A 26640-nucleotide genomic window follows, 5' to 3' on the forward strand; every position below is an offset into this window, starting at 1 on the left:
CCTGCACACTCTGTCGCATCCAGGTGTGGCGAGCTGGTGGGACGGCTCCTCACCCAGAAGCCAGCACGGCACAGCCAGCCACAGCAGGGCTGCGCCGGGGTCAAGGGGGCTGGGCGCAGGCTGAGTTCCCAGGCTCCCAGGCGGCAGTGTTGGGGAGACACTGCTGGGCTTGGTGGGCACTGACCTCTGGGTGACCTCCGGGCCGGGGGAGGGCTGCACGCAAGCCCTCAGTGTTGTTATTGCCCCAAAGCACTGTTTTCTCACCAAGATATGAATAAAAATTAATAAATGAGAGACTCGAAGAAAAATGAATTCTGGCATATAAATAAGAATAAACTCTTCATATACCTGTGTACCTATTTTTGTAGGAGACAGAGGCAGCAGCCTAATGTCCATTGGTTTATTTTCTAGATGATCCAATGTCTTTGCTTAATTCGCTACTTTTCAGCCCAGCGTTTTTCAGGAAAAACCCCCACCAAAATGGAAAAAGAAAATGTAACTTTGGAAAACAGTGCCCATACATCATTATGTCCCCAGTTTGAATTCTAAGGACTTACTGGGGAGGTGGGAGAAAGCCTGGTGGGTCCTGTCGCTGTTTATAATGGTTTTCTTAAAATCTCCATGTTTGTTTCATGTAGAGAAGCCACGATCTCTACTTTACCTTTTTATCTACTATTGATCCTCAACAGAATGTCAATAGAAGTCCTGTTACTTTAGGACCAGTGAGATCTGTGTCAAAGCACAGCACATTCCACAGAATGATCATTTCCTCCCTGTCTCTGCGGCGCTTGTCCTGATCGAGCAAACTGTGTGGTCACGACCACGTGGGCTCTACCGAGGGCAGGAGCTCCCAGCAGACCGGGGGGTGGGGGTGGGGGATGGGGACGGCTCTGGCACCCGGAGGGCTGCCTTTCTCCCTGACCCCAGGCTGGCTTTGGCCGCACACCTGCCATGCCCGTCCACTATTCCTACACCGCCAGCCTGAGCCCTTTCTTCAGCTCCACTCCTGATACAACTTTCTCCTAAAACGTGTGTCAGATCGTGCTGTCCTACCCAGAAACTTTCAAGAACTGCCTTTTCTGAAGAAAAGTAAACCCTCATGGACCTGGCCCAGCCTGACCCTTCACCCTTCTCCGGGGGCCACGGGGGGCCCCTGTCTGGTGGGGCCGAAGTAGGCGTGGCGACCGAGGCCGGTGTGCTTCCTTGGGGAAGCGAACGGAGTGGCGGCGCTGAGTCCGGGGGGAGAGGAAGGGGCGCGAGGACGCGGGCCTGGACCTTCGCGGGCTCTGTGCTGCCTCGGGCGCCTGGACGTTTTAGGAGCTTATCTTAGTTTCCTGGGGCTGCTGTCACAAGGCATCACAAACTACGTGGATTAAAACAGCAAGTATTTATTCTCTCACAGTCTGGAGGCCAGAAGTCTGAGGTCAGGGGGTCGGCAGGGCTGGCTCCTTCTGGAAGCTCTGAGGAAGGATCCGTTCCGTGCCTCCCTCCAGGCTCCTGGGGGCGGAAGTCCTAGGCGTGCCCGGGCCTGTGGACTCACCGCTATCTCTGCCCGCCTTTGGTGGCCTCCGCCTCTGTGCGTCCTCCTCTGCCTCTTAAAAGGACACCATTGGCTTTAGGTCCCTCTCTAGTCCAGAGTGATCTGCAAAGACCCTATTTCCAGATAAGGCCATGTTCTGGGTGAACAAGAATTTGGGGGGGACAGTGCTGAACTATATTAAACCCAGTACAGAACTCAGTCGAGGCTGAGTGGTTTGCTCCTTCCTTCCTGCCTGGGGCCAGCTCTGAGGACCCCTGGGGACAGGCACCCCGTCCCTGAACTGGGGCACAGGCATGAAGCTGGTGGAGCCCTCGTCAGCTGTCAGATGAACATTCTAAAAGAAGCTGAAAGAGTAAAATTAATCCCCTGAGGCGAAAAACTTTCTGAAAATAAGTTCCATTTGGTGTATTTGCAAACATTTTCAGATAAGAGCCCCGGAGACTGCGATATTTTGTGAATCCAGCCTGGAACGTATCACCCTCCTCTTCTTGGCAGGTTGGGGGGTGGGTGGCCCTGGTGTCAGAGGCTCTCCTCCCGCTGGGAGACTCCGCTCGGGTTCAGGTGAAAGGCCACGGACTGTGTGCTCCCGGCCCCAGGCTGCTCCGAAAGGGGGCTTTTCCCGTCTCCAGGCCTCTCCGCCTGGGGCAGCGCGGACCCTGCTGCGGCCTTGGTCTTGCTCATCTTAAGGGCTTTCTGCCCACCTGCTCTTTCACCTCCCAGCCTTGGTTCGCACAGTTCCCTCAGCGCCTCTGCCCATTCCTGGACCCTTGTCCCCGCCCCGTGTCGTGGCCCCGCTGGGACGTCGCCTTTGCTGGGAGCGCCCCTCAGGTGCGCCTGCAGGACCACCTGCGCCGCAGGACCACCTGCGCCGCTGGTCCTTGAGGCAGTGCCCCCTGCCCCTGCCCAGTGGAGCTGCCCACAGCTGTGAGCTCTGCCACCCTCCCGCCTCCCTCACGTCTTGCCATCCCCATCCCTTCCTGGAGGCTGGGAAAAGCTCCGGGGCTGCTGGAGACCATGCCCTCACCTGCCCGTGCAACTAGCCTTGACGGAGCCTGCATGCCAGCCCCCGGGGTCCCACACCCGCCGCCATCTCTGTCAGCACAGGCATCAGCTGATCAAGGGCTAACTTGTCTTGAGGGCTCACCATGGGCCAGGCCCCATGTGGCAAGCACTTTGCAGACACTGCCTCCCCTAATCCTGGAAATGGCACTTTACCGGTGGGCAAACCGAAGCTTAGGGAACGTGCTGTGTGCCCGGGATGGAGCTGGTGTGAGCGCAGCAGTCTGAACCCAGCGTTGCCTGGTGCCTGGGCCCCCTGCCTGTTGCAGCCACAAGCAGGACCAAGGTTCTGTTCCCAAGTGGCATTTGTGGGAGTTTTGTGAGCCCAGGTGTGGGGTGGGCAGTGTAACCATCTCCAGCTCCCGCCATACCTCTGTGCCTTCAGCCAGCGGCCTGGTCACTGCCCCCTTCAGGGTCCCTCAGGACCCTAAACTAAGCCTTTCGCCAAAACTCAGCATCTCCCTCTTCTTGGTTGAGGGGCTCCGTCCCTACGCCCGTCACCAAGCCCCTCAACGCAGCCTCCGCTAATTCATCTCAGTGTTCATTCAGCAGCTACCCGCTGGGCCAGATGCGGATTCCAGAGGGTGCTGCACGCTCCCTCCCTGCCCCCTGCCCCGATGCAAGTGCATGTGCTCACTCTTGGGAGACTGGAGGGGAAAGAGACTTTCATATTCTTTTTTTTCCATACGAAGTGCACAGATCTGGTTGTATTTTACACTTAAGGCACATCTCAATTTGGACCGGCCACGTTTCAAAGACTCAGTAGCTGCCGTGGCGAGTGGCTGCTGAGCACCCTAACTGCGGACAGCCTCCTCCCCACACGCTTCCTTTATTTTCATCAGTAAAAATGTTAAATGTGATGTACCGCATATAATATAATACACACGTATCCACCGTCTAGATTCAGTTTACATGGCATCAAAAATAAAACAGAAAACTCTTAACAGTCTAAAATGTCATTCCCCGTACTTGGTCCCCATTTCTCTTCTAATTTTAAATATGTAAAGTGGTACATGGACAGCCAGGGTGTCCCCCTCGTCCTCTGGGTCACCACTCACCTCTCGTTGGTTGTGGGTCATGCCTGGGGTGTTTTCATGCTTCCACAACAAAAGTGTGTGTCTGTGCACATTATATAGTGTTGCTTTGAAATTTTTTTTTTAATTGAACTATAGTTGATTTACAATGTTGTGTTAATTTCTGCTGTACAGCAAAGTGATTCAGTTATACATATATATACATTCTTTTTGATATTCTTTTCCATTATGGTTTGTCACAGGATATTGAATATAGTTCCCTGTGCTATACAGTGGGACATTGTTGTTTACCCATCCTGTATATACTAGTTTGCATCTGCTAATCCCAAACTCCCACTCCATCCCTCCCCCTTGGCAACCACAAGTCCGTTCTCTATGTCAGTGAGTATGTTTCTGTTTTGTAAATAAGTTCATTTGTGTCATATTTTAGATTCCACATATAAGTGATATCATATGGCATTTCTCTTTCTCTTTCTGACTTACTTCACTTAGTATGAGAATCTCTAGGTCCAACCGTGTTGCTGCAAATGGCATTATTTCATTCTTTTTTATGGCTGAGTAGTATTCCATTGTATATACGTACCACATCTTCTTTATCCATTTCTCTGACGATGGACGTTTAGGTTGCTTCCATGTCTTTGCTACTGTAGATAGTGCTGCAGTGAACATTGGGGTGCACGTTTTTAAACTTTACATAATGGTGTCATACTGAGAAGAGTTCCTGGACCCAATTCCAATGACTGTGTGTGGAGGCTTCTTCACACCAAGCAGTTCTTGATGCCAGTGTGGAATCTGAGAATTCCACTCAATTCTGACACTATCAACCCAGAGGTAGAATCTGATTTTGCCCTCCACTTCAGACACCAAACACAAGTCCAGGCTGTACCTCTGACAGATTGACTATAAATCAGAGGTTCCCATGAGTCCCTCCTCTGGGTCGTTCCATTAATTTGCTAGAATGGCTCAGAGAACTCAGGAAAACCTTATGTTTACTCAGTAGTTTAGCGATTTATTATTAAAGGATATTAAAGGATATGAATCAACAACCAGATGAAGAGACACACAGGGCCAGGTCCTGAACAAAGGCGCTTCTGTCTTCGTGGAGCTGGGGGCCCAGCACAGTGGCACCAGGAACCTTCCTGGTTCCCTGACATGGAAACTCTCCAAAAAGGGTCAAAAAGAACTCCTTTTTTTTGGTTTTTATGGAGGCTTCGTTAAACATAGTCATGATTGACTAAGTCATTGGCCAATAGTGATTGACTCAACCTCAGCCCCTCCCCTCCCCAGAAATCAGGGGGTGGGACTGAAAGTTCCAGCCCCCTAATCATCTGGCTGATTCTCCTGATAACCAGCCCCCACCCTGGGCTGGGATACAAAAGTCACCTCATTAACGTAAACCCAATTGTGATAGGCAGGGCTTGTTACGGATAACAGGACAACCACTTCACCTTCATGGCCGTGAAACACTTTCAGAAACTGAAGACAAGAGGCCAAATGTTATAACAAAGGATACTCCCATTGCTCTCATCGATATGAAAATTCCAAGGGTTTTGGGAACTGGGAGCCAGGAACTGTGGGTGAAGAGCAAATACATCTGAGAAACACATTTCCGTCAAGTGCATATTTTGTAAATGATAATATCATAGGACATGTAGTGTGTTAACCTCAACATCATGTCTTTGAGATTTGTTTGTGGTCTCACTGGAACTTGTTCCCATATTCTAACTGCTGTGCTGCATCGGATCGTGCAGCCAACCCTCAGCTCATTTGCCATTTCCCCACCGAGTCGCTCCTAGGGGATTTCCTTTCTCCCCTTACAATCCGTGCTGCACAAAACCCCTCACCTGTCTCATTCCCAGGGAAGGCTTCTCTAAGCTTCACACTCAGGTGTGTTCCTGGGGCCTGTGCCTTTCTGCTCTCCCAGGAGCTGCACCATGGGGGCTCTGGGCAGGCGTGTGTAGGGCCTGCCCCCACTGCAGCTCAGGGCCGTCTCCTGAACCTCCCTCAGAGACCCTCGCGTTTCCTCTTGTTAGTTGCTGTGAAATGGTATCTCACAGTTCTCACCTGCATTTCCACAGTTACTAGTGAGGTATTGACTGCTCTGTAACTCCTACGTTCTTATTCTCTAGCATGAAAAAAAAATTGCTTGTCTTTTTACTGATTGATTTCTAGACATATACCCTGGGTACTGCTCCTTATCCCAGAGCTGAGTTGCCTTTTTGTTTGGGGTGTCATTTGTCAAAAAGTAAATCACATTTATTAATCCTTTCCTATATGGCTTGTGATAAATAAAGAAAATGCAGATTAAGTCATCAGCCACTGCAGTGCTGACCGACGTGCACCCTGAGAGGAATTTAGGAAGAAAACAGGATGGGCGATCTGTGCTTTGGACAAGCAGGCTCCTTGGATCATTAGATGCATATCTCAGGAAGAATTTTAATGAAGCCAGGCTCTTGCATCTTCCCCTACATAGAAAAGCACTAAAACCTTTAACCTGAGATGTCTGTTCTTTGTGAACAGTAGTCTTACCAAGATGTAAGCTTGACTGCACATATTCCCAGGCCAAAGATTATATATAAGTTAGGCTTCTCGCCTGACCTCTTCAGAGCAGTTTCTCAGAGCTACCGAGTGGCTGTCTCCCAGGCCATTGTCCTCAGTACGGTCCCTGAATAAAACTTAAGCTCACAACACATATGTTGTGCAGTTTTCTGTAAGTCGACGCTTGTCTTCCTGTTTCTCGCTTAAGAAATTCTCCCTATCCTGGTGGTTTTTTGTTTTGTTTTGTTTTGTTTTCGGCCCCGCAGACTCTTCGTTGCAGGGCTCGGGCTTCTCTCTAGTTGTAGTGCGCGGGCTAAGTAGTTGCGGTGCGCGGGCATAGTTGCGGTGCGCTGTCTCAGTTGCCCCGCGGTACGTGGGATCTCAGCTCCCTGATCAGGGATCAACCCGTGTCCCCTGCATTGGAAGGCGGATTCTTAACCACTGGACCACCAGGGAAGTCCCTATCCTGATGTTTTAAAGATATTTTTCCTTTTCTTGTAAAAGTTTTACAGTTTTGTTTTTATATTTAAGTTGTTGGGGCCCAGGGTAGGCTGCCCCAAAATGTACCTCAATGGCATATGGATTATTTTGAATTAAAGTTACTTAAGAAATGGCCAGTGCAAAAGGGACACTCTGGACCTCCTCTCTGTGCCCTGAAAGTAGGAAATAAGTCTCCCATGTGAAGGTGCCCTCCCTGTATCTGGAGGCAGAAGGACACCCTTATCTCCAGGGACAGGGAATTAGGACTGAGAAGCCTGTCTAAACAAACCTTGTTACTTTTAAAATTTATTCCCCAAGCCCAGACTCTGCTTAGATTTTTTCACTAATTGAGCACTAAAGCCTAAGTTTCTTTGTCCTCTCTCAATTCCTCAAAAATTTATAGTTTCTTTGTCTAAAAAGTATAAAAGCTGCCTGCTTTGGCCACTTCTTAGGTACTATTTCTGTGAGACCTCTGTGCACATGTATTAAATTTTGTTTCTTTTTCTCCTGTTAATCTGTCTTGAGTCAGTTTTATTACTAGTCCAGCCACAAGAACTTACGTGGGATAGAGAGAGAAATTTCCTCCTTTCCAATAAGGCCTTTACTCCATCTGGGAAGTTATCTTTGTTTATAATGTAAGGTAGAGATCTCACTTTATCCTTTATTATTAGATATAAATGTACGTGTTAACCACCATTTTAGAATCTGAGATGAGACCTGATTAAAATTAAAAGGTGTTTATTTGGGGTTTGTTAGGACTGTAGCCCAGGAGGCACAGATCCAAGATCACTTGAATTGTGTTCTGTGGGACTATGAAACGGGGGATGCGTATGAAGGCAAAATCAGCAAGGTTACAGTTAGTTAAATGAGTTTTTTATCAAGAATTATAACTGGAGCCGGCAAGAAGTAAGGATGCTAGTTAAGCAAGGATTGGTTGGAGTCCGAAATGTTTGCATAGTTAGAAGGGGAGACCTTGAGATCATAAGGTTACAGCTGGCAGTGGCTAGCAGATACTGTCTTGAGAACGGCTGGTGGTGTCCTTGAGTTTAATATGGTTCAGAAAATTCAGGTTCTCAGTGGTGCAGGTAGTGTCTGAGACCAGGTCCTCAGTGGTTGCCTGACTCCACTGTTGTATGCCTTGAGGCAGGAGATAGATGGGCCCTTGGCTGAGCGGCTGGAGTTTGTCCCCTGTGGACAGATACTGCCCGATGCAGAGGAGGGGGAGCTGAGCGCTGCCCAGATAAGAGACCGCATAGTTCTCATTCTCGAGGTCAAAGAGGCCTTCCCGACGATACGTGCACGGAAAGGCTCCTTGGAGGTCAAAAAGGGAGTGATGTCAACCTACCCATAGGCCTCTTCACTAGAATCCATCTTGGCTAAGAGATGCATGCACATACATGGGAGGATCCTGAGATAAAGCAAATACGGACTCAAAATGAGACAAAGCAAGATGATTGGCCAAAGGAAACCTGGAAGAAATGCCCCATAAAAGTGATTCAAACTACCAGGAAGCCCACTCTCTCTCCGAGCCTACCCCTGTGTGCCTACTCACATGTACTCTTTTTCCTCCTAATACACACTTCACTTATTTCACTACTTTCTGTTTCTTTGTGGAAATTCATTTTACGCAAAGCCACACGGGCCAGGGCCTTGTCACTGGCCACTGGTCTAGTGGCTAGGATTCAGCGTTCTCGCTGTCACAGCCTGACTTCAGTCTCTGGCCAGGAATCGAAATCCTGCTTCAAGCCGCTGCAGGCCAAGGCCACCCAAGATCACGCCTGAGCTATTGTTGCTGAAAACTTGGCCTCTGTGCACTGGTGCCGAATCAAATCTCAGAGACAGAGTTTCGGGTGAAGTAGAAAAGAAGAGCTTTATTGCTTTGCCAGGCAAAGGGTGCCACAGTGAGCTCATGCCCCTCACAAACTGTGTGGCCCCACCCGGGAGGGTTTGGTGAGGAGTTTTATAGCAGTGGTTCAAAGGCAGGTTGCTGGTAAGGAGCAGGGTGTGTACAGGGCCTGCACTCCTTTAGCTGGCCTCAGGTGGTCTCCTGATGAGCTTCTCTGGCTCCTTTAATCTGGCCTCAGGTGGTCTTCTCTGGAATGAAGAATGCTGACATCTTCCATTTGTTGGGGGTTTTAGTTCTGTAAGAAGCTCAAAGATATTGGTTTTATAAAAAAATTATTATTTATTTTATTTTTGGCTGTGTTGGGTCTTTGTTGCTGCACACGGGCTTTCTCAGGTTGCAGGAAGCGGGGGCTACTCTTTGTTGCGGTGCACGGGCTTCTAATTGTGGTGGCTTCTTGTGTTGCAGAGCATGTGGTCTAGGCGCTTGGGCTTTAGTAGTTGTGGCACGCGGGCTCAGTAGTTGTGGCGCACAGGCTTGCTGCTCTGCGGCATGTGGGATCTTCCCGGACCAGGGCTTGAACTCATGTCCCCTGCATTGGCAGGCGGATTCTTAACCACTGTGCCACCAGGGAAGCCCAAAGATATTGTTCTGTGTATCCCTTGAGGCGGAACCAGGACCCTCCCCCAAGGTGGCGCTATTGTTTCTTGGCCACTCCTCCCTTGCCTCTGCATCCCCTCCCTTCCCTGATTAGCAACTGTTTGGACTTGCCATTTAGGACTCAGGGAAGGCCCTGGAGGCTGGAGTCTGTTCCCTATAAACAAGAAACAGGGGACACAGAAACGCTTCTGTGTCCAGGAGCCCCACAGTGTCCTCTTCAGTTTCACTATGATTACTCTATTATAATTTTGATTTGTCATCAAATGTGTGTGTGTATCTATCTGTCATCTATCCAGGTATCTCCTTTATCATTTTATCTTTATTGTAGGGGTAGCTAATTTTTCTCACACATTTTCTTTTTTATTTCAGTGCCTTTATTAAATCTATTATTTTTAAGCTGTTTGTAACATCATCTCTCACGTAGGGGAACAAAATTTGCCACCCCAAAATGTGTCTCACAGCATATTATTTTAAGCTGGTTATTTTCTAAGAAACAGCAAGACTTGGGGAAAACTCTGAAAACCAAGCAGGAATTTCCTTCCCTTTTGTAAGAAACATTTACATTTGTAAGGGAAATCTCCATTTGTGAGGGTGCCTTCACCTCTATACCAGGAAGAGGAGGGTGACCAAATCTCTAGAAACTCTTAACAGTGGAGAAGGCACTGACTTAAATCTGCATCACAATCTTACCCTTGTTTACTGTGCTTTTCCTGTAACCACCTGTAATTGATTCATCCCACCCTGAACATTCTCTCTCTCTCTCTTTTTTTAAAGGGAATAGTTTTTTTTGTTTGTTTGTAATTTTATTTATTTATTTATTTATTTTTGGCTGTGTTGGGTCTTCGTTTCTGTGCGAGGGCTTTCTCTAGTTTCGGCAAGTGGGGGCCACTCTTCATCGCGGTGCGCGGGCCTCTCACTATCGCGGCCTCTCTTGTTGTGGAGCACAGGCTCCAGACGCACAGGCTCAGTAATTGTGGCTCACGGGCCTAGTTGCTCCGCGACATGTGGGATCTTCCCAGACCAGGGCTTGAACCCTTGTCCCCTGCATTGGCAGGCAGATTCTCAACCACTGCGCCACCAGGGAAGCCCTGAATATTCTCTTTTGTCTTTAGCTGAGGATGGTATTAAAGGTGAGGGCATTGGCCATTTTGGTCAGTTTTCCTGGGTCTCTCCCATGTATATGTGTTAGTAAACTTTTGTGAAATAAAATTCATATTTTATGGCAAGACAAGAAAAATTTAAACATAAAATTTTTCTCTGCCCTTTGGCCTCCTATCTCCCCTCACCGTACATTGTGTATCTGCATTATGCATCAAGCAAACCTCCCCATTGGCAGGAACACCTGCTCAACCATAAAGAGCAACATTCTCCCAGTGTCAACAAGATAACTCCTTAAAGATAACATTCCGTCTTGATCTTCTAAGGGGTCACATGACCCACCACGATGACGCTTAGATCTGGATTATGTAAACTGTCAATAATACATCTTTTGATGTATAGCCCTCTGTCTCAAAAAACGTATATAACTATGCCTTGACTTCTAACAGGCAGAACAGTTCTCAGAGTTTTCTGAGATGCTCTTCATGGGTTATAATCCTCAAATTTGGAGCAAATAAAAATTTCCATTTCTTCCTTAGATTGACTAATTAACTTTTCATTGACAGTTTGATTTTCTCCTGTTAATTTGTCTCATGTCAATTTAATTGTTAGACCAGCGGGAAGAACCTAGAAGGGGCAGGAAAATTTCCCCCTCCCCAACACTCACATGTATTGATATTCTATATTTACACAAATTTTCTTCCATGTTATTCATTTTTTTCTATTGAACTGCATGTCCGATGTCTTTCTTCAGAATGTTGCTCTTGGCACTTTCCATGTGCATTTCAGATAAGACTGTCAAGTACCCTGAATTACCTTGCCAGGGCACAGGCTAGAATTGCATGGGGTTTACACATTACTCTGAGTAGAATGCCATCCTGTAATTTTGAGTCCTTCCATCTTTGAATAGGTCTATCTCTCCACTTATTTGGGTCTTCTTTTATGTTTTTCAATAAAGCTTAATACTTTTCTTTGTAACTGTCTTGCATGACTTCTGTTAGATTTTCCCTGAGATGCATTTTAGTTTTTGTGGCTATTGTAAATGTTGCCTTTTTAAAAACTTCATTTTCTATTTGGTTATTGCTGGTGTAAAGACTGTTACTGACCTGGTGTACTAATTTTGTAACCAACAACATTGCAAAAATTTCACTTTAGTTCTAATTATTTGTCCATTTCCAATATCATCTGTGACTAACAATGTTGTCGTCCATCTGGTTGTACAAGGGCCAGCTCATTAACCACTGCAGTCGTTAACCTACGTTACGGAACACAAGTCCATGTGCCGGACGCACACTGAGGCCAAACAAACCAAAACGTCGGAGTTTGGAGCAGAGAGAGGTTTATTGCAGGGCCATGTGAGGAGACGGGTGGCTCAAACTCCCTGATGGGAGTATTTCTCAGCCAAAATATGCACATATACTGACTGCTCCCCTACCTCTTTGGAGCAGTTCCTCAGAGCTACCTGAGAGGCTGTCTCCTAGGCTATTGTGATCAGTAATGTCCCTGAATAAAACTGAAACGCACAGCTCTCACATTGTGCATTTAAAAATTTCAGTTGACATAAATGATGTCCTTGGTTTCCAAACCCTCTGCAAGTGACCCAAGTGTTCTTGCTAAGACCTCTGCCGGGGCCCATGGTAAGTAGAAAAATGTACCTCAATGGCATATTAGTTAGTTTGAGTTAAACTTACTTAGGAAATGGCCAACACAAGAGAGACACTCTGACCTTCCTCTCTGTGCCCTGAAAGCAGGAAATGTCTCTCATGTGAAGGTGCCCTCCCTGCATCTGGATGTAGAAGGACACCCTTATCTCCAGAGACAGGGAATTCAGGGCGAGAAACCTGTCTAAACAAACCTTTACTTCTTTACTACTCAAACCCAAATTTTGCTTACATTCCTTTTTTTTTAATCTATTTATTTAGTTGTGTTGGGTCTTAGTTGTGGCACACGAACTCTTAGTTGTGCATGTGGGATCTAGTTCCCTGACCAGGGATCGAACCCTGGCCCCCTGCATTGGGAGCACGGAGTCTTAACCACTGCACCACCAGGGAAGTCCCTTAAATTCCTTACTAGTCAAGCACCCAAACCTAAATTTCTTTGTCCTGTCACTTACTCTCAAATTTATTGTTTCTTTGTCTAAAAAGTATAAAAGCTGCCTGCTTTGGCCACTTCTTAAGTCCTTTCTAAGAGCCCTCTGTGATCATGAATTAAGTTTGTGTCTTTGTCTCCTGTTAATCTGCCCTGTGTCAATGTTACTAGTCCAGCCACAAGAACTCAAGGTGGGTACAAGGGGAAATTTTTCCCTCCCCGACATCTCCAACACAAAGTTGAGTAGAGGTGGAATGAAAAGCCTCCTCTTCTTTTTTCTGAGTTAAGTCATTAAGTATGAGGTTTGCCTGGAATTTTGGTAGATACTTTTTAACATTAAGGAAGTTTCTTCTATTTTTAGTTTGCTAAGAGTTTTTTTGGGGGGGATGGATTTTTTTTGTGTGTGTGTGTGTTTTTTCCAATATAAATAAGCATTGAATTCTATCTATGTATTTTTCCATCGATTATCATGATCATTTGTTTTGTCAACCAAAGAGGAAAAAAAAGCCACAGAAGCTTGCAACTAAGAAAAGAGTTTATCTGGGGTCTTAAGAATTATAATTCAGGAGGCACAGATTCAGGTAAAACCAAAAGCGTGTTCTAGGGAATAGAGAGTCAGAAGCTTATAAACCAAAAGCCATGAGGCTGTGCTCTGACACAAGAAGGGAAATATTTGTCCTTAAGTGATGGCTGTCATGAGTTGTTTTAGGATGAGGGTCAGATTAGTATCTTGAGTTTCTGGCAGATGCCTTCATTGGGACATTAACTGGTCAAAAGGTCAGATTCCATTCAGGTTGAGACCATATAAGCTCCCGCAGTGGCCCCCAGCTCCATTTCAGAGCTCTCTTAGCAATACTGACTCCATTTTGATTTTCCTTCCACAGTTTTTTCCTGGATTAACCTGTTACTGTGGTAAATTATACTAATCCAGTGTTCAATTTTAAGTCAAGCTAATACTACATCTAATTTGAAAGTCAATTGTACTATTGTTTTATCTGTCTATTCATATTTCCACCCCTGTAAGCAACCATTTTCTTTGATAATATGCCTCCATATGTATGGAAAAAATGATTACTATGCTGGTTATTTCCATTTTAGACTATTACTGATTTCTTTTTTTAAAAATTTTTATTGGAGTATAGTTGATTTACAATGTTGTGTTAGTTTCAGGTGTACAACAAAGTGAATCAGTTATACATATAAATATATTCACTCTTTTTTTTAAGATTCTTTCCCTATATAGGTTATTACAGAGTATTGAGTAGAATTCCCTGTGCTATACAGTACGTTCTTATTAGTTATCTATTTTATACATAGTAGTGTGTATATGTCAATCCCAATCTCCCAATTTATCCCTTCCCCCGCTGATTTCTTACTATTGAACATTGGGACTAGTTTTTTTATACCCCCCACCTGACACACAACCTTCTCTCCCCAGTAGAGTTTTGGGATTTTTAGGGGTCAAATCAGTATTCTCCTTTATTAAGATCATAAACATTGTCCATAGGTGAGGTAAATGGGGTTCTGTGACTACATTCTCTTTCTTGTTTTTGTTAAAATTAACAGCTGACTGATGTTTTCCATGAGCCTGTGGCCATGTCATCCCCAACTTTTAATTTTTTTAAAAAATAAATTTATTTATTTAATTTATTTTTATTTTTGGCTGCGTTGGGTCTTTGTTGCTGTACACGGGCTTTCTCTGGTTGCGGCGAATGGGGGCTACTCTTCGTTGTGGTGTGCGGGCTTCTCGTTGCAGTGGCTTCTCTTGTTGCGGAGCACAGGCTCTAGGCACCCGGGCTTCAGTAGTTGTGGCACGTGGGCTCAGTAGTTGTGGCTCACGGGCTCTAGAGTGCAGTCTCAGTAGTTGTGGTGCACGGGCTTAGTTGCTCCGTGGCATGTGGGATCTTCCCAAACCAGGGCTCGAACCCATGTCCCCTGCATTGGCAGGTGGAATCTTAACCACTGCACCACCAGGGAAGCCCCATCCCCAACTTTTGACAGAAGTGAAAACATTCTCTCCATGTGTTCAAATGTTCCAAGTAATCCAGGATTTCTTTTCATACAGACCTCCTTCTTGAGCTCTCATCCCTCCTGACATGGGCTCTGGGGGTCTCTGCACAGTTAATATCCAGGGACCTCCCTCTGCTCTGCTCAGGTCCCTGCATGCAGCTCTACACTGTGCCCCAAGATCTTGGTGTGTGGCAAGTGGGGCTGAAATCCCACTGAGCACACTAGCCAGTCACAGATGTTTATAGCAACTTTACTCATAGTTGTCAAAACTTGGAAGAACCCAAGAAGTCCTTCAGTAGGTGAATGGATAAACTGTGGTCCATCCAAACAGTGGAATATTATTCAGCACTAAAAGGAAATGAGCTATCAAGCCACAAAGAGACATGGAGGAAACTTAAATGCATGTGACTGAGTGAAAAAGGCCAACCTGGGAAGGTTACAAACTGTATGATTCCAGCCATGGAGACAATAAAAAGAGCAGGGGCTTCAGGGAGGGTGTGGAGCACGAGGGATTTTTAGGGCAGTGAAATTATTTTATATGATGATATACCAGTAGATATATGTCATTATACATTTCTCAGAACCAGTAGATATATAAGACAAAGAGTGAACACTAATGTCAACTATGGACTTTAGCTAATAATAATGTATCAATATTGGCTCATCAATTGTAACAAGTGTACCACACTAATGCACAATGTTAATAATAGAGCAAACTGTGTGTGTGCAGAGAGGAGACTGTAACATGAGAACTCTCTGTACTTTCCACTGAATTTTTCCATACAGCAAAAACTATTCTAAAAGATAGTCTGTTAATTTAATATAAAGACAATGGTGGGGCTTCCCCGGTGGTGCAGTGGTTGAGAGTCCGCCTGCCAATGCAGGGGACACGGGTTTGATCCCTGGTCCGGGAGGATCCCACATGCCGCGGAGCAACTGGGCTCGTGTGCCACAGCTGCTGAGCCTGTGCTCTGGAGCCCGTGAGCCACAACTGCTGAGCCCGCATGCCACAACTGCTGAGGCCCGCGCGCCTGGAGCCCGTGCTCCGCAATGAGAGAGGCCACTGCAATGAGGAAGCCCGCACACCGCAGCGGGGAGTGGCCCCCGCTCACCGCAACTGGAGGGAGCCCGCGCGCAGCAACGAAGACCCAACGCAGCCAAAAATAAATAAATAAATAAAATAAATTAAAAAAAAGACAATGGTGAAGATAAAATGGAACACTAAAAAGCATTAAATTAACCCGAAGAAGACAAGAAAGGAGACACAGAAGAATGACAACAATGACCAAAAATGAAACGAGAAAAATGGCAGCTCTAAATCCAATTCTATCAATAATTACATTAAATGTAAATGGACTAAAAATTTCAATTACAAGGCAGAGATTGTCAGACTGGATAAAAAAGCAGGATGCAAATTTTGAGCTTACAAGAGCCACTTTAAACAGAGTCACAGTAGGCTGAAATTAAAAGGATGGAAAAAGATATATGCAAACAGTAATCATAAGAAAGTTGGAGTGGCAGTATTAATATCAGACAAAATAGAGTTTAAGACAAGGAGTATTACTGGAGATAAATAGGGATATTTTATGATGATACAAAGCAGATATATAAGGAAAATATAACAGACAGTATATATGTGTCTAACAACAGTTTTAAAATATATGAAGAAAATCTAACAGATCTAAGAAACACATAAATCCACAATCATAGGTGTGTTTTTCTTCATTGTTTGAAGTATTTACAATTAAAAAATGACAAAAAATATTATTTTTCCTTAAAAAGGTGGGGTGGGGCAGGCCCTAGGAAGGTAAGGAGGAGGGGGAAGAGGGCAGCAAAAGGAGAAATAAGAAGGTTCAAGGTCAAGAAAACAGTGCAGGAAAGCACAGCTCCACAAGCAGTACCACACACGACTGGGCACTGCCTTGTGTGCAGAAGGAGCTGGTGCGGGCTGCAGACCAGGGCATCTGCTGAGGCGAGGGCAGGGCGGCACAGGCCAGAACCAGGAGCTTGGGTTTTATTCTAAATGAATGGGATGAGCCCTAGGAGGGTTTTGACCTGGGCACTGTTGCCTGGTTTTTACTTTCAAAGATGACTGTGGCCTGCTCTATTCAGAACCCAGGCGAGAGACGCCTGTGACTGAGGCCAGGTGACAGGGTGCATTGATAGGTGGCATATGCCACTGAGGGGGGTGTGATGGGCAACTGGGGTGGGGGAGTGCTGCCGTTTCCAACACAGGGCCAGGAGGCAAGGTCTGGAGCCTTCTCTTCTCACATCAGGTCTGGGGTGACCCTGAGCTTTCCCACACACTGCCTGCATCCCCAGATTGCTCCTCCTCCTCTGTGTTCCCGCTGTGTGGCTGCTCTGCCCTCCGCTGGCCACTAAGCCCAGAGGGCCACTGACCCTGGACCAGCTCTCTTGCACTTAACTCTTCATCCCATGTCCTTCACCACAGCAGAGCCTTATAGTGTCTGATCAGACTGCCCACACATTCACTAGCTTTGTGGCCCCAAACAGAATTTTCCGCCTCTACACCTGTTTTTCATCTGTGGTTAGTTCTGATAATAATCGTCCAGGATGGTGGGAAGGTCATATGCAAAGGGCCTTGCAGACAGGGCATGGCCTGCTTTCCTCAGCAGCTCCCCCTGGGGCACGTGCCCCTCCAGCACTCTGGTCAGTTCCCCTTGGTCCTGGCTTTGTGGCACTCTTGCAGCAGCAGCTGGCCAGCCCGCTACATTCCCTCCCTGCTTGCGCATCTCCCTCAGTTCCTTCCTGCCGCGGGGCTGTGCTGACCTAGGTGTACCTCATGCACACTTTGTTCAGGGCTCTGCTCAATGTTGCTTCTTCAGAATAGCTGATTCTGAACATCCTCTCTAAAAACAGCATTTTGGCCATTCTTTACACACTTCCCTTCTTTATTATCATCTTCTTCTCAGCAGGGAAAAATGGATCTGAGTTATATCTGCTTTCCATTTGAATGTCAGCTCCATGAGGGCAGGGTTTTGCCCGTTTTGTTCACTAAGGTTTCCCAGAGCCCAGGATGTGCTGGCACCCAGGAAGCAAATATGTGTCCAGGAGCTGAAATCAGGCTCTAATTCCTAGTACCTCAGCAAGAACGATCAGAGGTTGATTCTTTCGAATAAACTCTACAGGCTGCCTGTGATGGGCACCAAGCACATTAAGAGCAACAGTGGGTCAAACCGCTGTGCCCGTGGTCATGGTGCTCCTCACCGCCGTAGCTCAGCAGAGGGGCACCAGGTCCCTTAGGACATGCTGGCAGAAGCGGACCGATCCCTCAAGAGCTGGGAATGTACTTGACACAACGGATGCGCCTGGACCGTGAGGTTGTCTCCAGGAAAAGCCCCATCACTGAATGCCGTTATTTGTACTTGAAAGAATGACAAACTGGTTGCCAGGGTTTGGGTATGTGGCAGCCATTTCCTTGAAAACGAACCAAGTGAGACTGCCAGTTCAAGGAAAAAAAACGCTCAGTATTTGCTGTCAACCGTAACATTTGAGTTTTCACATGTAAGTAAAGTTTTGGAAAACTTACATTTGCCACTGTGAGCTTCCAATACTTAAAGACTTGTCTGATGAGACTGTTGGTGACGTGACAAGTGAATTTTGGTGAATGATGGACCGACTGGGCCAACATCCGGAAGATCTATACAGCTTAAAGCATCGCTTTTTCCCAAATGATAATACAGATGTTACAGAACCACACCCGTGTAAAAGATCCATTCAGGGAGCAGGACAGATCAGTGGATTTTAACGAAGCAGAGCATGAAAGTTCATTGATACGGTTTCAGATTCCACAATGCAACTGGTCTGTTCTTTTTTAAAATAACTTTTATTTTGAAAAGTTTAAATCTCACAAGTTATAAAAATATTACCGAGAGTCCCACGTACAATTCACCCAGCTTTCCCCAACAAGAGTACCTAATATGGCCACAGTCCTTGTCAAACCTGGCAGCGGACATGGGTGCCAGTCTGTTCACTCAGGTGAGACCTGAGTAGGTCTTCACCTGTTTTACACACGCTCATTTCTTCTTTCTCCAACTAACCTTTAAGAAACTGTCACAGGTCCAGTTTTAGTGCAGTATCAAGAAAGAAGATCCATGATGATCAGAAAAGGATATTAAAGTTCTCTTCCCTTTTCCAATGACACATCTGTGCGACTGCTGCAACCACACACACAGACCACAACAGACAGACACAGAATCCAACCGCCTTCAATTAAGTCAGATATTAGATTTACAAAAATGTAAAGCAATGCCACTCTCCTCGCTAAATATTTTTGTTTTGGAAAATATAGTTATTTTTCCTTAAAATGTTATATTAACACACAATGGGTTTATAACCTTATTTTCAAATGAATACTTATTTTTGAATGTCTTAGTTTTAATTTTAAATGCCATAAACGCTGACAGACGTAGCCCACATAAACCCAAGCTGCTGGGGACCCCGGTAGCTCCTGAGTTCTGTGAGGGGACCCCGGCAGCAGATGAGCCTCGTCCCACAGAGGCCCCAGGCCCTCCGAGGCTCCCGTGCACTGTGACAAACCTGGAAACTTTTTATTCTTCAGTTTAAACTGATATATTTGGGTAACTTATCCAGAGGAAATTAAAAGTTCAGAAGTTTCTGGAGTGATTGTCAACAGGGGAATACAATTCATATCCAAACTAAGTATTTTTAAATGACCTTTTTAAACCACTTACTATTTAACCTAAATTCAAGTACAGTAGTCAAAGAAACTGAAACTATTCATCAACCTTATAGAATTCACACCTTGTTTTTTTAAGAATGATCTTGCATTTAAACAGATTTCTTTCATTATGCAAATCCATGAAGTAAACAGTAAAGTTTAAAAATATATTCTTTTTCCAGTGTCTTAATAGCTTAGTCTAAGACTTCGTGCTGCTTTGGTCCATGGCTGTGAAGAATACACAGACAGCAGCTGTGATGAGTAGATGCATTCCCTCATAGAGAAGTTTTGGAGAAAACACACTCCATATAAATAAATGATAACGCAGGGATGTCACCAAAACGATATACGCAGAAACTGGAATAGAACAAATCAGTGCGTAGCAGAAGCAAGCATGACTCAGTGCCGAACTGCTGTTAATAAAAAGGGAAACATGCATTAGTACATGCCACTTCTGGATCATGTGAGGCATGAACACACACAAATAATCGATATTTGCACTTTGACTACAGTAATTCCTGTTCCTGGGACTTAGTCTGGCGGGCACTGTGGCGCCCGAGGAGAGGACAGCTGCAGACGGGCACCTCCAGTCACACAGGGCCACCACAATCTGCAAAACAGTTTTGAAAAATGCACCCCCAAATTCTACAGTTATTTATTTTAAAATTATACATGTTATAACATATAAACAATGAAAAGAAAATCACGCAAGGATGAGATACGTGTGGTGTCCAGTGGGGTGTCTGGTCTGTCTGGTCTGGTCTGGGGACATTGGCTCACTCCTGAAATAAGAACAGTCCCCCTCAAGGCACATGCATGCACTGCCTTTGTTTCCAAGCCATCCCCACACCATTACATAAATCTAGCCTGTTCTTCAAGGCACTGTCCGGGGTTGTGACCATTTCAGGATGACGAATTCCACCACCCAGGCACCTTTCACTCCTTGCCAACCCCACAGATCCTCGGGGGCCAGGCTTTCCCGACTCCGGTCCTGGCGCCTCTCCTCACACCCCGCCCCGAGTCTCCAGGTGGCCTGTCCGCGGTCAGCCACGATGCGCATCGCTGCCGCTCACCCCTCCTGGAGCAGGGGTTCCGTCACACAGGCAGGCGTCCTTGCCTGGCCCTAACTGGCCCCCCACTGGGGCTTCAGTGCCCATCCTTCCCGCTGGGCTCTCCAGCTGCCCGTCACCCTCAGTAGGCAACACGCTCTGCTTACTTCTCCTTGATGCATCACGCAGCCTCGACTCCTACCTGCAGGCCCTCTTCTGGGATGCTGTCCTGACCCCTCACCCCAGCGTTGTGACTGGCTCATTTCGCCGCTGCCCCACCGGACTCCGCGCTCCTGGAGCGAGTCCTCACGCCCACACCTTGGGTCCCACTTGGGATCCAGTCCATCCGGCAGGGGATCCCTGGAGAGCTGGGCCCCGAAGCATCACCTCCTCCCTCCCCAGGGCCTTTCCCCCAACACCCAGCAAAGGGCCCCCTAGGGAAAGGCCTGATGGATGATGGGCCTCAGCGGGGGCTCTGCTGCCCCCTCCTGGGGCATCAGGGCATCTGTGCTCAGCTGGGAGCCTGCTGACCCCACTCCCCTCTTGACCAGTGAGGGAGGGGAGCTCAGGACACTCACTTCCTTGTGTTTCGATTTCACACACTCAGAAGACTCTGACTGGGGTTCCTTCCACAGAGACAGCCAGTGGGGTGACAGTTCCCGTAACCTCAACAAATGACAATTTGCGACCTAGGGGATGAACGAAGGCCCTGCAGCTTGGACCGCTCGGCTGTCCCTGCTGCCGAGCTCCAGACCGGAGGCCAGCCCCCAAAGCAGAGGGGCACGGGCCACCCAGGGCCTAAATTTTAAGCCATTAGAAATATATTTTCTTTTTTTACCACTTTAATCTGGTTATAGTTTTCTTATTTTACTAGAAAAAGTAGAAACAATGAGTGAAACTTGAGTGAAAATGAAGAAGAAAAACCTTTACTAAAATAAAGTAGAAACATTGAGTGAAACTTGAGTGAAAATGAAGAAGAAAAACCTTTACTAAAATAAAGGAGAAACATTCCTTAATTAGGGAAAACATCATACAACACTCTCCAACTGATTAAAACGCTTTCAACTCACTTTAAAAAAAAAGCTTTCATTTGTCTTTTTTTCTCCCCAGTACAAGTGTAATAGATGAGAAGTGGCAGGAAAATCAAGTTGTGATTTTAGCACCAGGAAGCTGCTCTTCACAGAAGCCCAGGCTCTCACCGTCTGGCCCTCACCCGCCTGGGTCCACCTGCCCAGCAGGCCCGGGGTCTGCAGACGCGGCACACGCAGAGAGCCGTGTTCCAGAGCAGGCAGCCCTCTGGGGCAGCGGCGAGCGCACCTCACCGGCTCCTGGCCCCTTGGTCCCTGACATGCGAAGACACCCGTCGGTCAGTTTGGGCCTCTCGACCCCACCAAACCCGCCCCAGGGACATCTAGGAATCCGCTAATGAAAGAACCCACAGCTCAGCAGCGATCTTGCAGCTGACGTGGGTTCACGTCCAGCATGAAAGCCTGGGAGGGTGTCCTGGGCCACACAGCGGCCCCACGTCCCTCCGCTCCCGCCAGCAGGTGCTCGGCTCGCGGGAGACCAGATCGGCAGTGGCTGATCAGAGGGGAGTCTGTCCAGACATCCCAGAGGCCACATGCAGGCCCCTCCCTTGTCCTCAGCAAGCCTGCAGCTGGGGAGAGAGAGCCTCTCGCTGGGGAAGCCAAGGATCAGCCGTGGCAGTCTGGAGAGCAGAGAGCAGGTGGAGCCCACCGGGAGCCAGCGGCCTCAGGGCAGAAGCCCACCCTCCGCAGTGGGAGCCGCCCCTTGCTTTCTTGCTCCAAAATCCGATGCTCGCCTTCACCCCGTCCATCGACGTGGACGTGAGCTTGGTGCGGAGGTAGAGGGTCCCGGAGGCCTGTGTCTCAGGAGCTGGTCTGGGGGTGACACGTGGGACTGAGAAGAACCCGTGAAGGAGGCCGAGGAAGCGGGGGCAGCTTCAGTGTGGGGTCAGACGTCACCACAGTGAGGCCTGTGCTGTTAACTCGGGCGGAGAAGTGGGGGCCCCGAGGGGGGGGTGGCGACAGGAAGCTCGCCCTCCCCTCAGCTGCGAAGTGTCCTCCTGGGGCCTCCCTGACCCGCTTGACCCCCCGGGGTGCGGAGGGGAGCGTGTCAGGAGTTCCGAGGCGCTAAGGGAGCCTCACACCCCGCGAAACCTCACATGGGCCTACAACCCGTGGCGGCGACACCATCGCCCGTTTTACAGGCCGGGGAGCCAGGGCCCGTGTGGCAAGCACGGAATCAGGCGGCCACGCACCACTCGGGCTCCACTCTGCCAGGTGGGCCCGGGCACCGAGGTTACTGTGTGGATAGAAGCTGGAGGCCCCTTCCTCATGAAGCCCCCTTTCTGCGGGGAGCGGTGTATAAACCAGGAAGGAAGCGCTGCATGTCAGGGGGTGGGAACACTGTGGAGTAAACAGGCAGGGGAGGGTGGACGGATGGACGTGCCGGGCAGGACAGAACAGTGGGCTGCCCCGCCGGTCTGCTGGGAAAGGAGCCTTTGGGGCTGGTGACCGTTGGACTCCACGGGGGCGGGACAGGGCAACACAGAGTCGCACCCCCACGGACAGCCCCTCAGGCCTGTCCACGCTCTTCTCTCCAGCAGGGACCCTGGAGGTGAGAACCAGCACCTCCTGTTCTCTTGTTCCAAAGGGAAGCCCCCCATTCCCCCCCCGCCCCGTGCTCCAACCAGGTCACCAGCAAGTAGAGAAAATGCAAAGAGACTTTCCTTCTTGTCCCTCTGGAGACACACATTGCTATGAGCTGGAAAAAGCCAGCAGGGGCGTCTGAGCCGTCCCCACACAGACCAGCCCTGCCACGCACCGTGGAGTGTTCAAGGTAAAGAAAACCGATGAGAGAGACCTTTGAGCCCCTGGGGTTCAGGCGCCCTGTCTCCGGAACAGGAGTTAAGCTGCCGTCAGATCACAGGCGAAGGAGCTCACCTGCTGGCCTCCGAGGCCAGGAAGTTCACCAGGTGGCCGGCCCACAGCACAGGCCCCGTGTACGTCGCAAACGCCGTCAGGAGCACGGCCGGGATCTCCACGTAGGCGTCCAGGCCCACGAAGCCTGCTGAGATGTCCACAGTGGCGATGCTGTTGGAGTTTCCCTGGACACGGGGAGAAACATGCTGAGCCGGCTGGTCTCATACCATGGCCACGAGCAACTGTGAGAGCCAGTCACGGTGACCTGGACACACAGGAGCCCCAGCTGCCCGTTCACTCCTGGTTCCGGGGCTGACCCTAGATGCTGTCCCTCCATCTGCCCGCCTCACGCCCAGGCAGGAGGAGCAAGTGGAATGTCTTTTACCTTCGAGAAACTATACAAATGTAAGTCTGGTGATGAACTATGGAAAATTCCAAACTTCCCCAGATCTATTTACTTCAGACAGACACACCGACCTCCCTCCTCAGGGACCCAGTCTGAGGGCTGCACGTGGCACGGGGGCGCTGAGGGCGGTGTTGCCACGCGGCTCGCTTGAGGGGGGACGCTGCTGTTAGGTGGCGGAGGGAGGGCGGGCTGGCTGCCCGGTGTCTGGCTCACGTGTCAGATGCAAGATCCTGGCCAGTAATGGGACAGCTTGTCCCTCGCAGGGAGGGTAGGGTTTTGAATCCAAGGCAAGGGTCTCACAAGGTTCAGTCCCTCTCCACTCTCAGTCTTTATTGACGCCGGGGGCCTTTTCTGAGACACTCATGATGTTTACGGGTCTGACAGCACAAATGTCTGTCCCAGCCCAGTGAAGGCCCCTCCCAGGAGCTCTTGACCCGATGGCCTGGGACACAAGTCCGGCTGGGTGAAGCCCACGCCTTCTCCCTCGGCTGTGTGCCACTCCCGGCAGTCACTGGGTCGTGGTGCAGACCCCAAGCATCTCAGAGCTGTGCCCTTCTCTCGACAGTACGCTCCTTCGTGCAGCTTCCCCCCGACCCCGCCCCTGCCCATGTCCGCCTGGGCTTTCCCCCAACTGCACGACTCCCTCCCTGGAGAAGGAGGAGACCCTAGAGCTGCTGAGAGGAGGAGGGGGGGAAGAACAAGGGTCCCAAACGCCACGCTGAGGGGAGGCGGGCCGAAGATGGAAAAGCGGGTCCGACACCAGGCAGGTCGCTGGAGGTCCCGCTGAAGCCGATTCAGCTGTCAGAGAGGGTCGACCTAAGACGCGGCCTGCATGCTCTGGGGCTTTCCTTGCGTTAACTCACTAGATCCTCAACAGTCCTGACACCGTGCAGGTGGGGAACCGAGGCAGGGAGAGACCCAGGGGCCCGTGGAGAGCTGTGGATGCCAGCTGAGCACCACGCTCCTGACCCCATACCACGAGGAGCTGGTGAGCTGAAGCCCGGAAGGAGCAGAGAGCCTGTGATTCTCCTGCCAGGAAACCCGACAGGGAGAAGAGGGAGACGCCCGGGGGAAGGGCTGTGGGAGGGGAGGGGAGGAAGGCCCCGGGGCGCTCTGCTCCCAGGCCCGCACAACTGCTGTTCGTCTGACTTGCTGCGCGGCCCGCCGTGCACGGCCGACCTGTGCTGGTCTTGCTCCCGAGGGACCGCTAGCCCGTCTGACGGCGCCCGCTGCAGGGACGCCCGTGGCCGTCGGACTCGTGCGCTCTGGCCGCCCACGGGCAGCGCCCGAGATGTGTCAGCACCACAGGCCGTCACGGGAGCTTCGTGCTCCCCCCGCGGGACGAGGCCGCACGCCCCCGAGGAGCAGACCGACCGTCAGAGGCTGCCTCCTCGCTCGGGCGCTACCTGTGGTCAGTCCTCCTGACGCTGCGGCCTCAGCGCTGAGCCAGGCTGCCTGACCAGCAGCCGCCCTCTCCGTCTGGGTTCAGGGGGAGACTGTGGGCACCAGCCTGATCAGGCCAGCAGGGCCTCCTGTGCCACCAGGACGCACCTGCAGCTGGTAGACTGTGTGGGCGCTGCCGGGAGGGCTCCCACGCAGAGCTGTGGGGCCGTGCGCCCCCGGGCAGGGGTGTCCTGCGTTCATCAGACAAGCCCACTGTTGAGCTGGGCCCTGGGGAGCCTGGAGAAGGGAGAGGGACGAGGCGATCTTCCGATGTGACAGCGTTCCCATTCCCCACCAAGCCACCTGTGCTCAGAGACAGAGTGACCATCGTTAACTGACCTCCAGACAGGAGGCAACCACCAGGAACAGGCCTGCAAGCGACGTCCAGATGAAGAGAGGAAACAGGCTGACACGGGCCATCTGGACATTTCTTGAAATGTGCAGTGAAACCTACAGTCCTTCCGAGGCCACACATGAGCTACGCCAACCGGCCGGCGGACAGCTCTGACGCAGGCGCGCTCGGAACAGGCACTCGGGCCGCTCTCCTCCCTCCTCCCTTGGGGCCCACGTTCACACTGGTCCCTTCGCCGTCTTCCCACTTCCGGCTGGTACTCTGCAATTCTGGAAACACAAGCTCTGCATTTCCCCACATCCATGACGCCTGTGACCTTCTGAATTTCTTCTGACAGGTACGAAGAGCTGTGCCCTTGGTGGTAAAACACCATGAGGCACACAAGGAACAGAATCTGTGGTCCGGCGTTCGGTTGTCAGAGAGGGTGCCTTCCTGCAACGGGTGGCTCAGACTCCAGGGAGGTGCGGTCCACTCCCTGGGTCCGCACGGACCCCAGCTGTGACGTCACTGTGGGGTCCTGGTGACAACGGTAGGCACTGAAAGTGGGGGTCCTTGGGGCGAGGCTACAGCTGGAGTGAAAGGGAGATGGAAGGAAGGTGGGGGTGGAGGATTGGGGAGGCACAGACAGGGTGAGGGTCAGGCCACATCCCTCCAGGACTTACAGATTTCTAGTACTTTACCCCTACCCACTTCTGGGCTTCAGGGAACAAAAGGAAAAGCCATGCAACTGTGGTGAGGCTGGAAGCAGCAGGAAACCAGGAGAGGAGGAGGAGGAGACGAGGAAGAGGCCCCAGGCCAAGCTGTCGGGACACAGGGAACCAGGCAAGCTCCAGGGTCTAGACAGAGGAGAAGGGAGGAAATACAGATCCTCACTGTACAGATGGGAAAACACACTTAGACGTTCAGTAGGTTTGCAAAGTTCCTTGGCCGGGGAGTGCGGAGCGAGATGGGGACTCCGGCGATTGCGCTCCACCCTCAGGGGTGACGCATGCGGTCCAGGTCAAGGGCGGGGCCACCTGACCCAGGGCAGCGATGCGGGAAGGCTGGGGTGGAACTCGGTCCCTCCAAGGCCAGGAGCTGGATGCTCTGTTCACCTGTCCAGGTGCTTCCCAAGTACACAGCTGCACGCTGAGGTCTACCCTGGAGGCGGCTGGACTTGCCTTTACGGGCCCTTCAACACGGGAGAGAAGACGTGACAACCACGGGGCCCAAGAGATTAATAAGCAAGTGGGGAGCCCAGTAACGCCCAGTGCTGACCGCCAGGGAAGCAGGTGACAGCAGTCACCACCCACATCCGATAAAGCCACGGGAACGCGACGCGCTTCCCTAACCGCCGGCTGAAAGCAGATCCAGCGCAGCTACCACACGCGGCCACCAAGGGGGTCTGTCTTCA

General features: G+C 49.8%; 1 protein-coding gene across 8 annotated transcripts in view; it reads right to left on the bottom strand.

The window, feature by feature from the left end:
* Positions 1-18191: 18191 nt before the first annotated feature.
* Positions 18192-26640, bottom strand: part of PIGG (phosphatidylinositol glycan anchor biosynthesis class G) — a 43155-nt gene continuing 34706 nt past the window's right edge. For 3 of the 8 annotated variants that reach the window (XM_007181467.3, XM_057546959.1, XM_057546960.1), the window contains 2 exons: positions 23068-23231; positions 21006-22002 (listed from right to left, as the gene is read on the bottom strand). In XM_007181467.3, the coding sequence (XP_007181529.1) occupies positions 21744-22002; positions 23068-23231 (423 nt within the window). In that variant the 3' untranslated portion in view covers positions 21006-21743. The other 5 variants (XM_007181469.2, XM_007181468.2, XR_009008380.1 and 2 more) reach the window with 5 other exon arrangements.

Source organism: Balaenoptera acutorostrata, chromosome 5, assembly GCF_949987535.1.
Source record: "Balaenoptera acutorostrata chromosome 5, mBalAcu1.1, whole genome shotgun sequence".
Lineage (NCBI taxonomy): Eukaryota > Metazoa > Chordata > Mammalia > Artiodactyla > Balaenopteridae > Balaenoptera > Balaenoptera acutorostrata.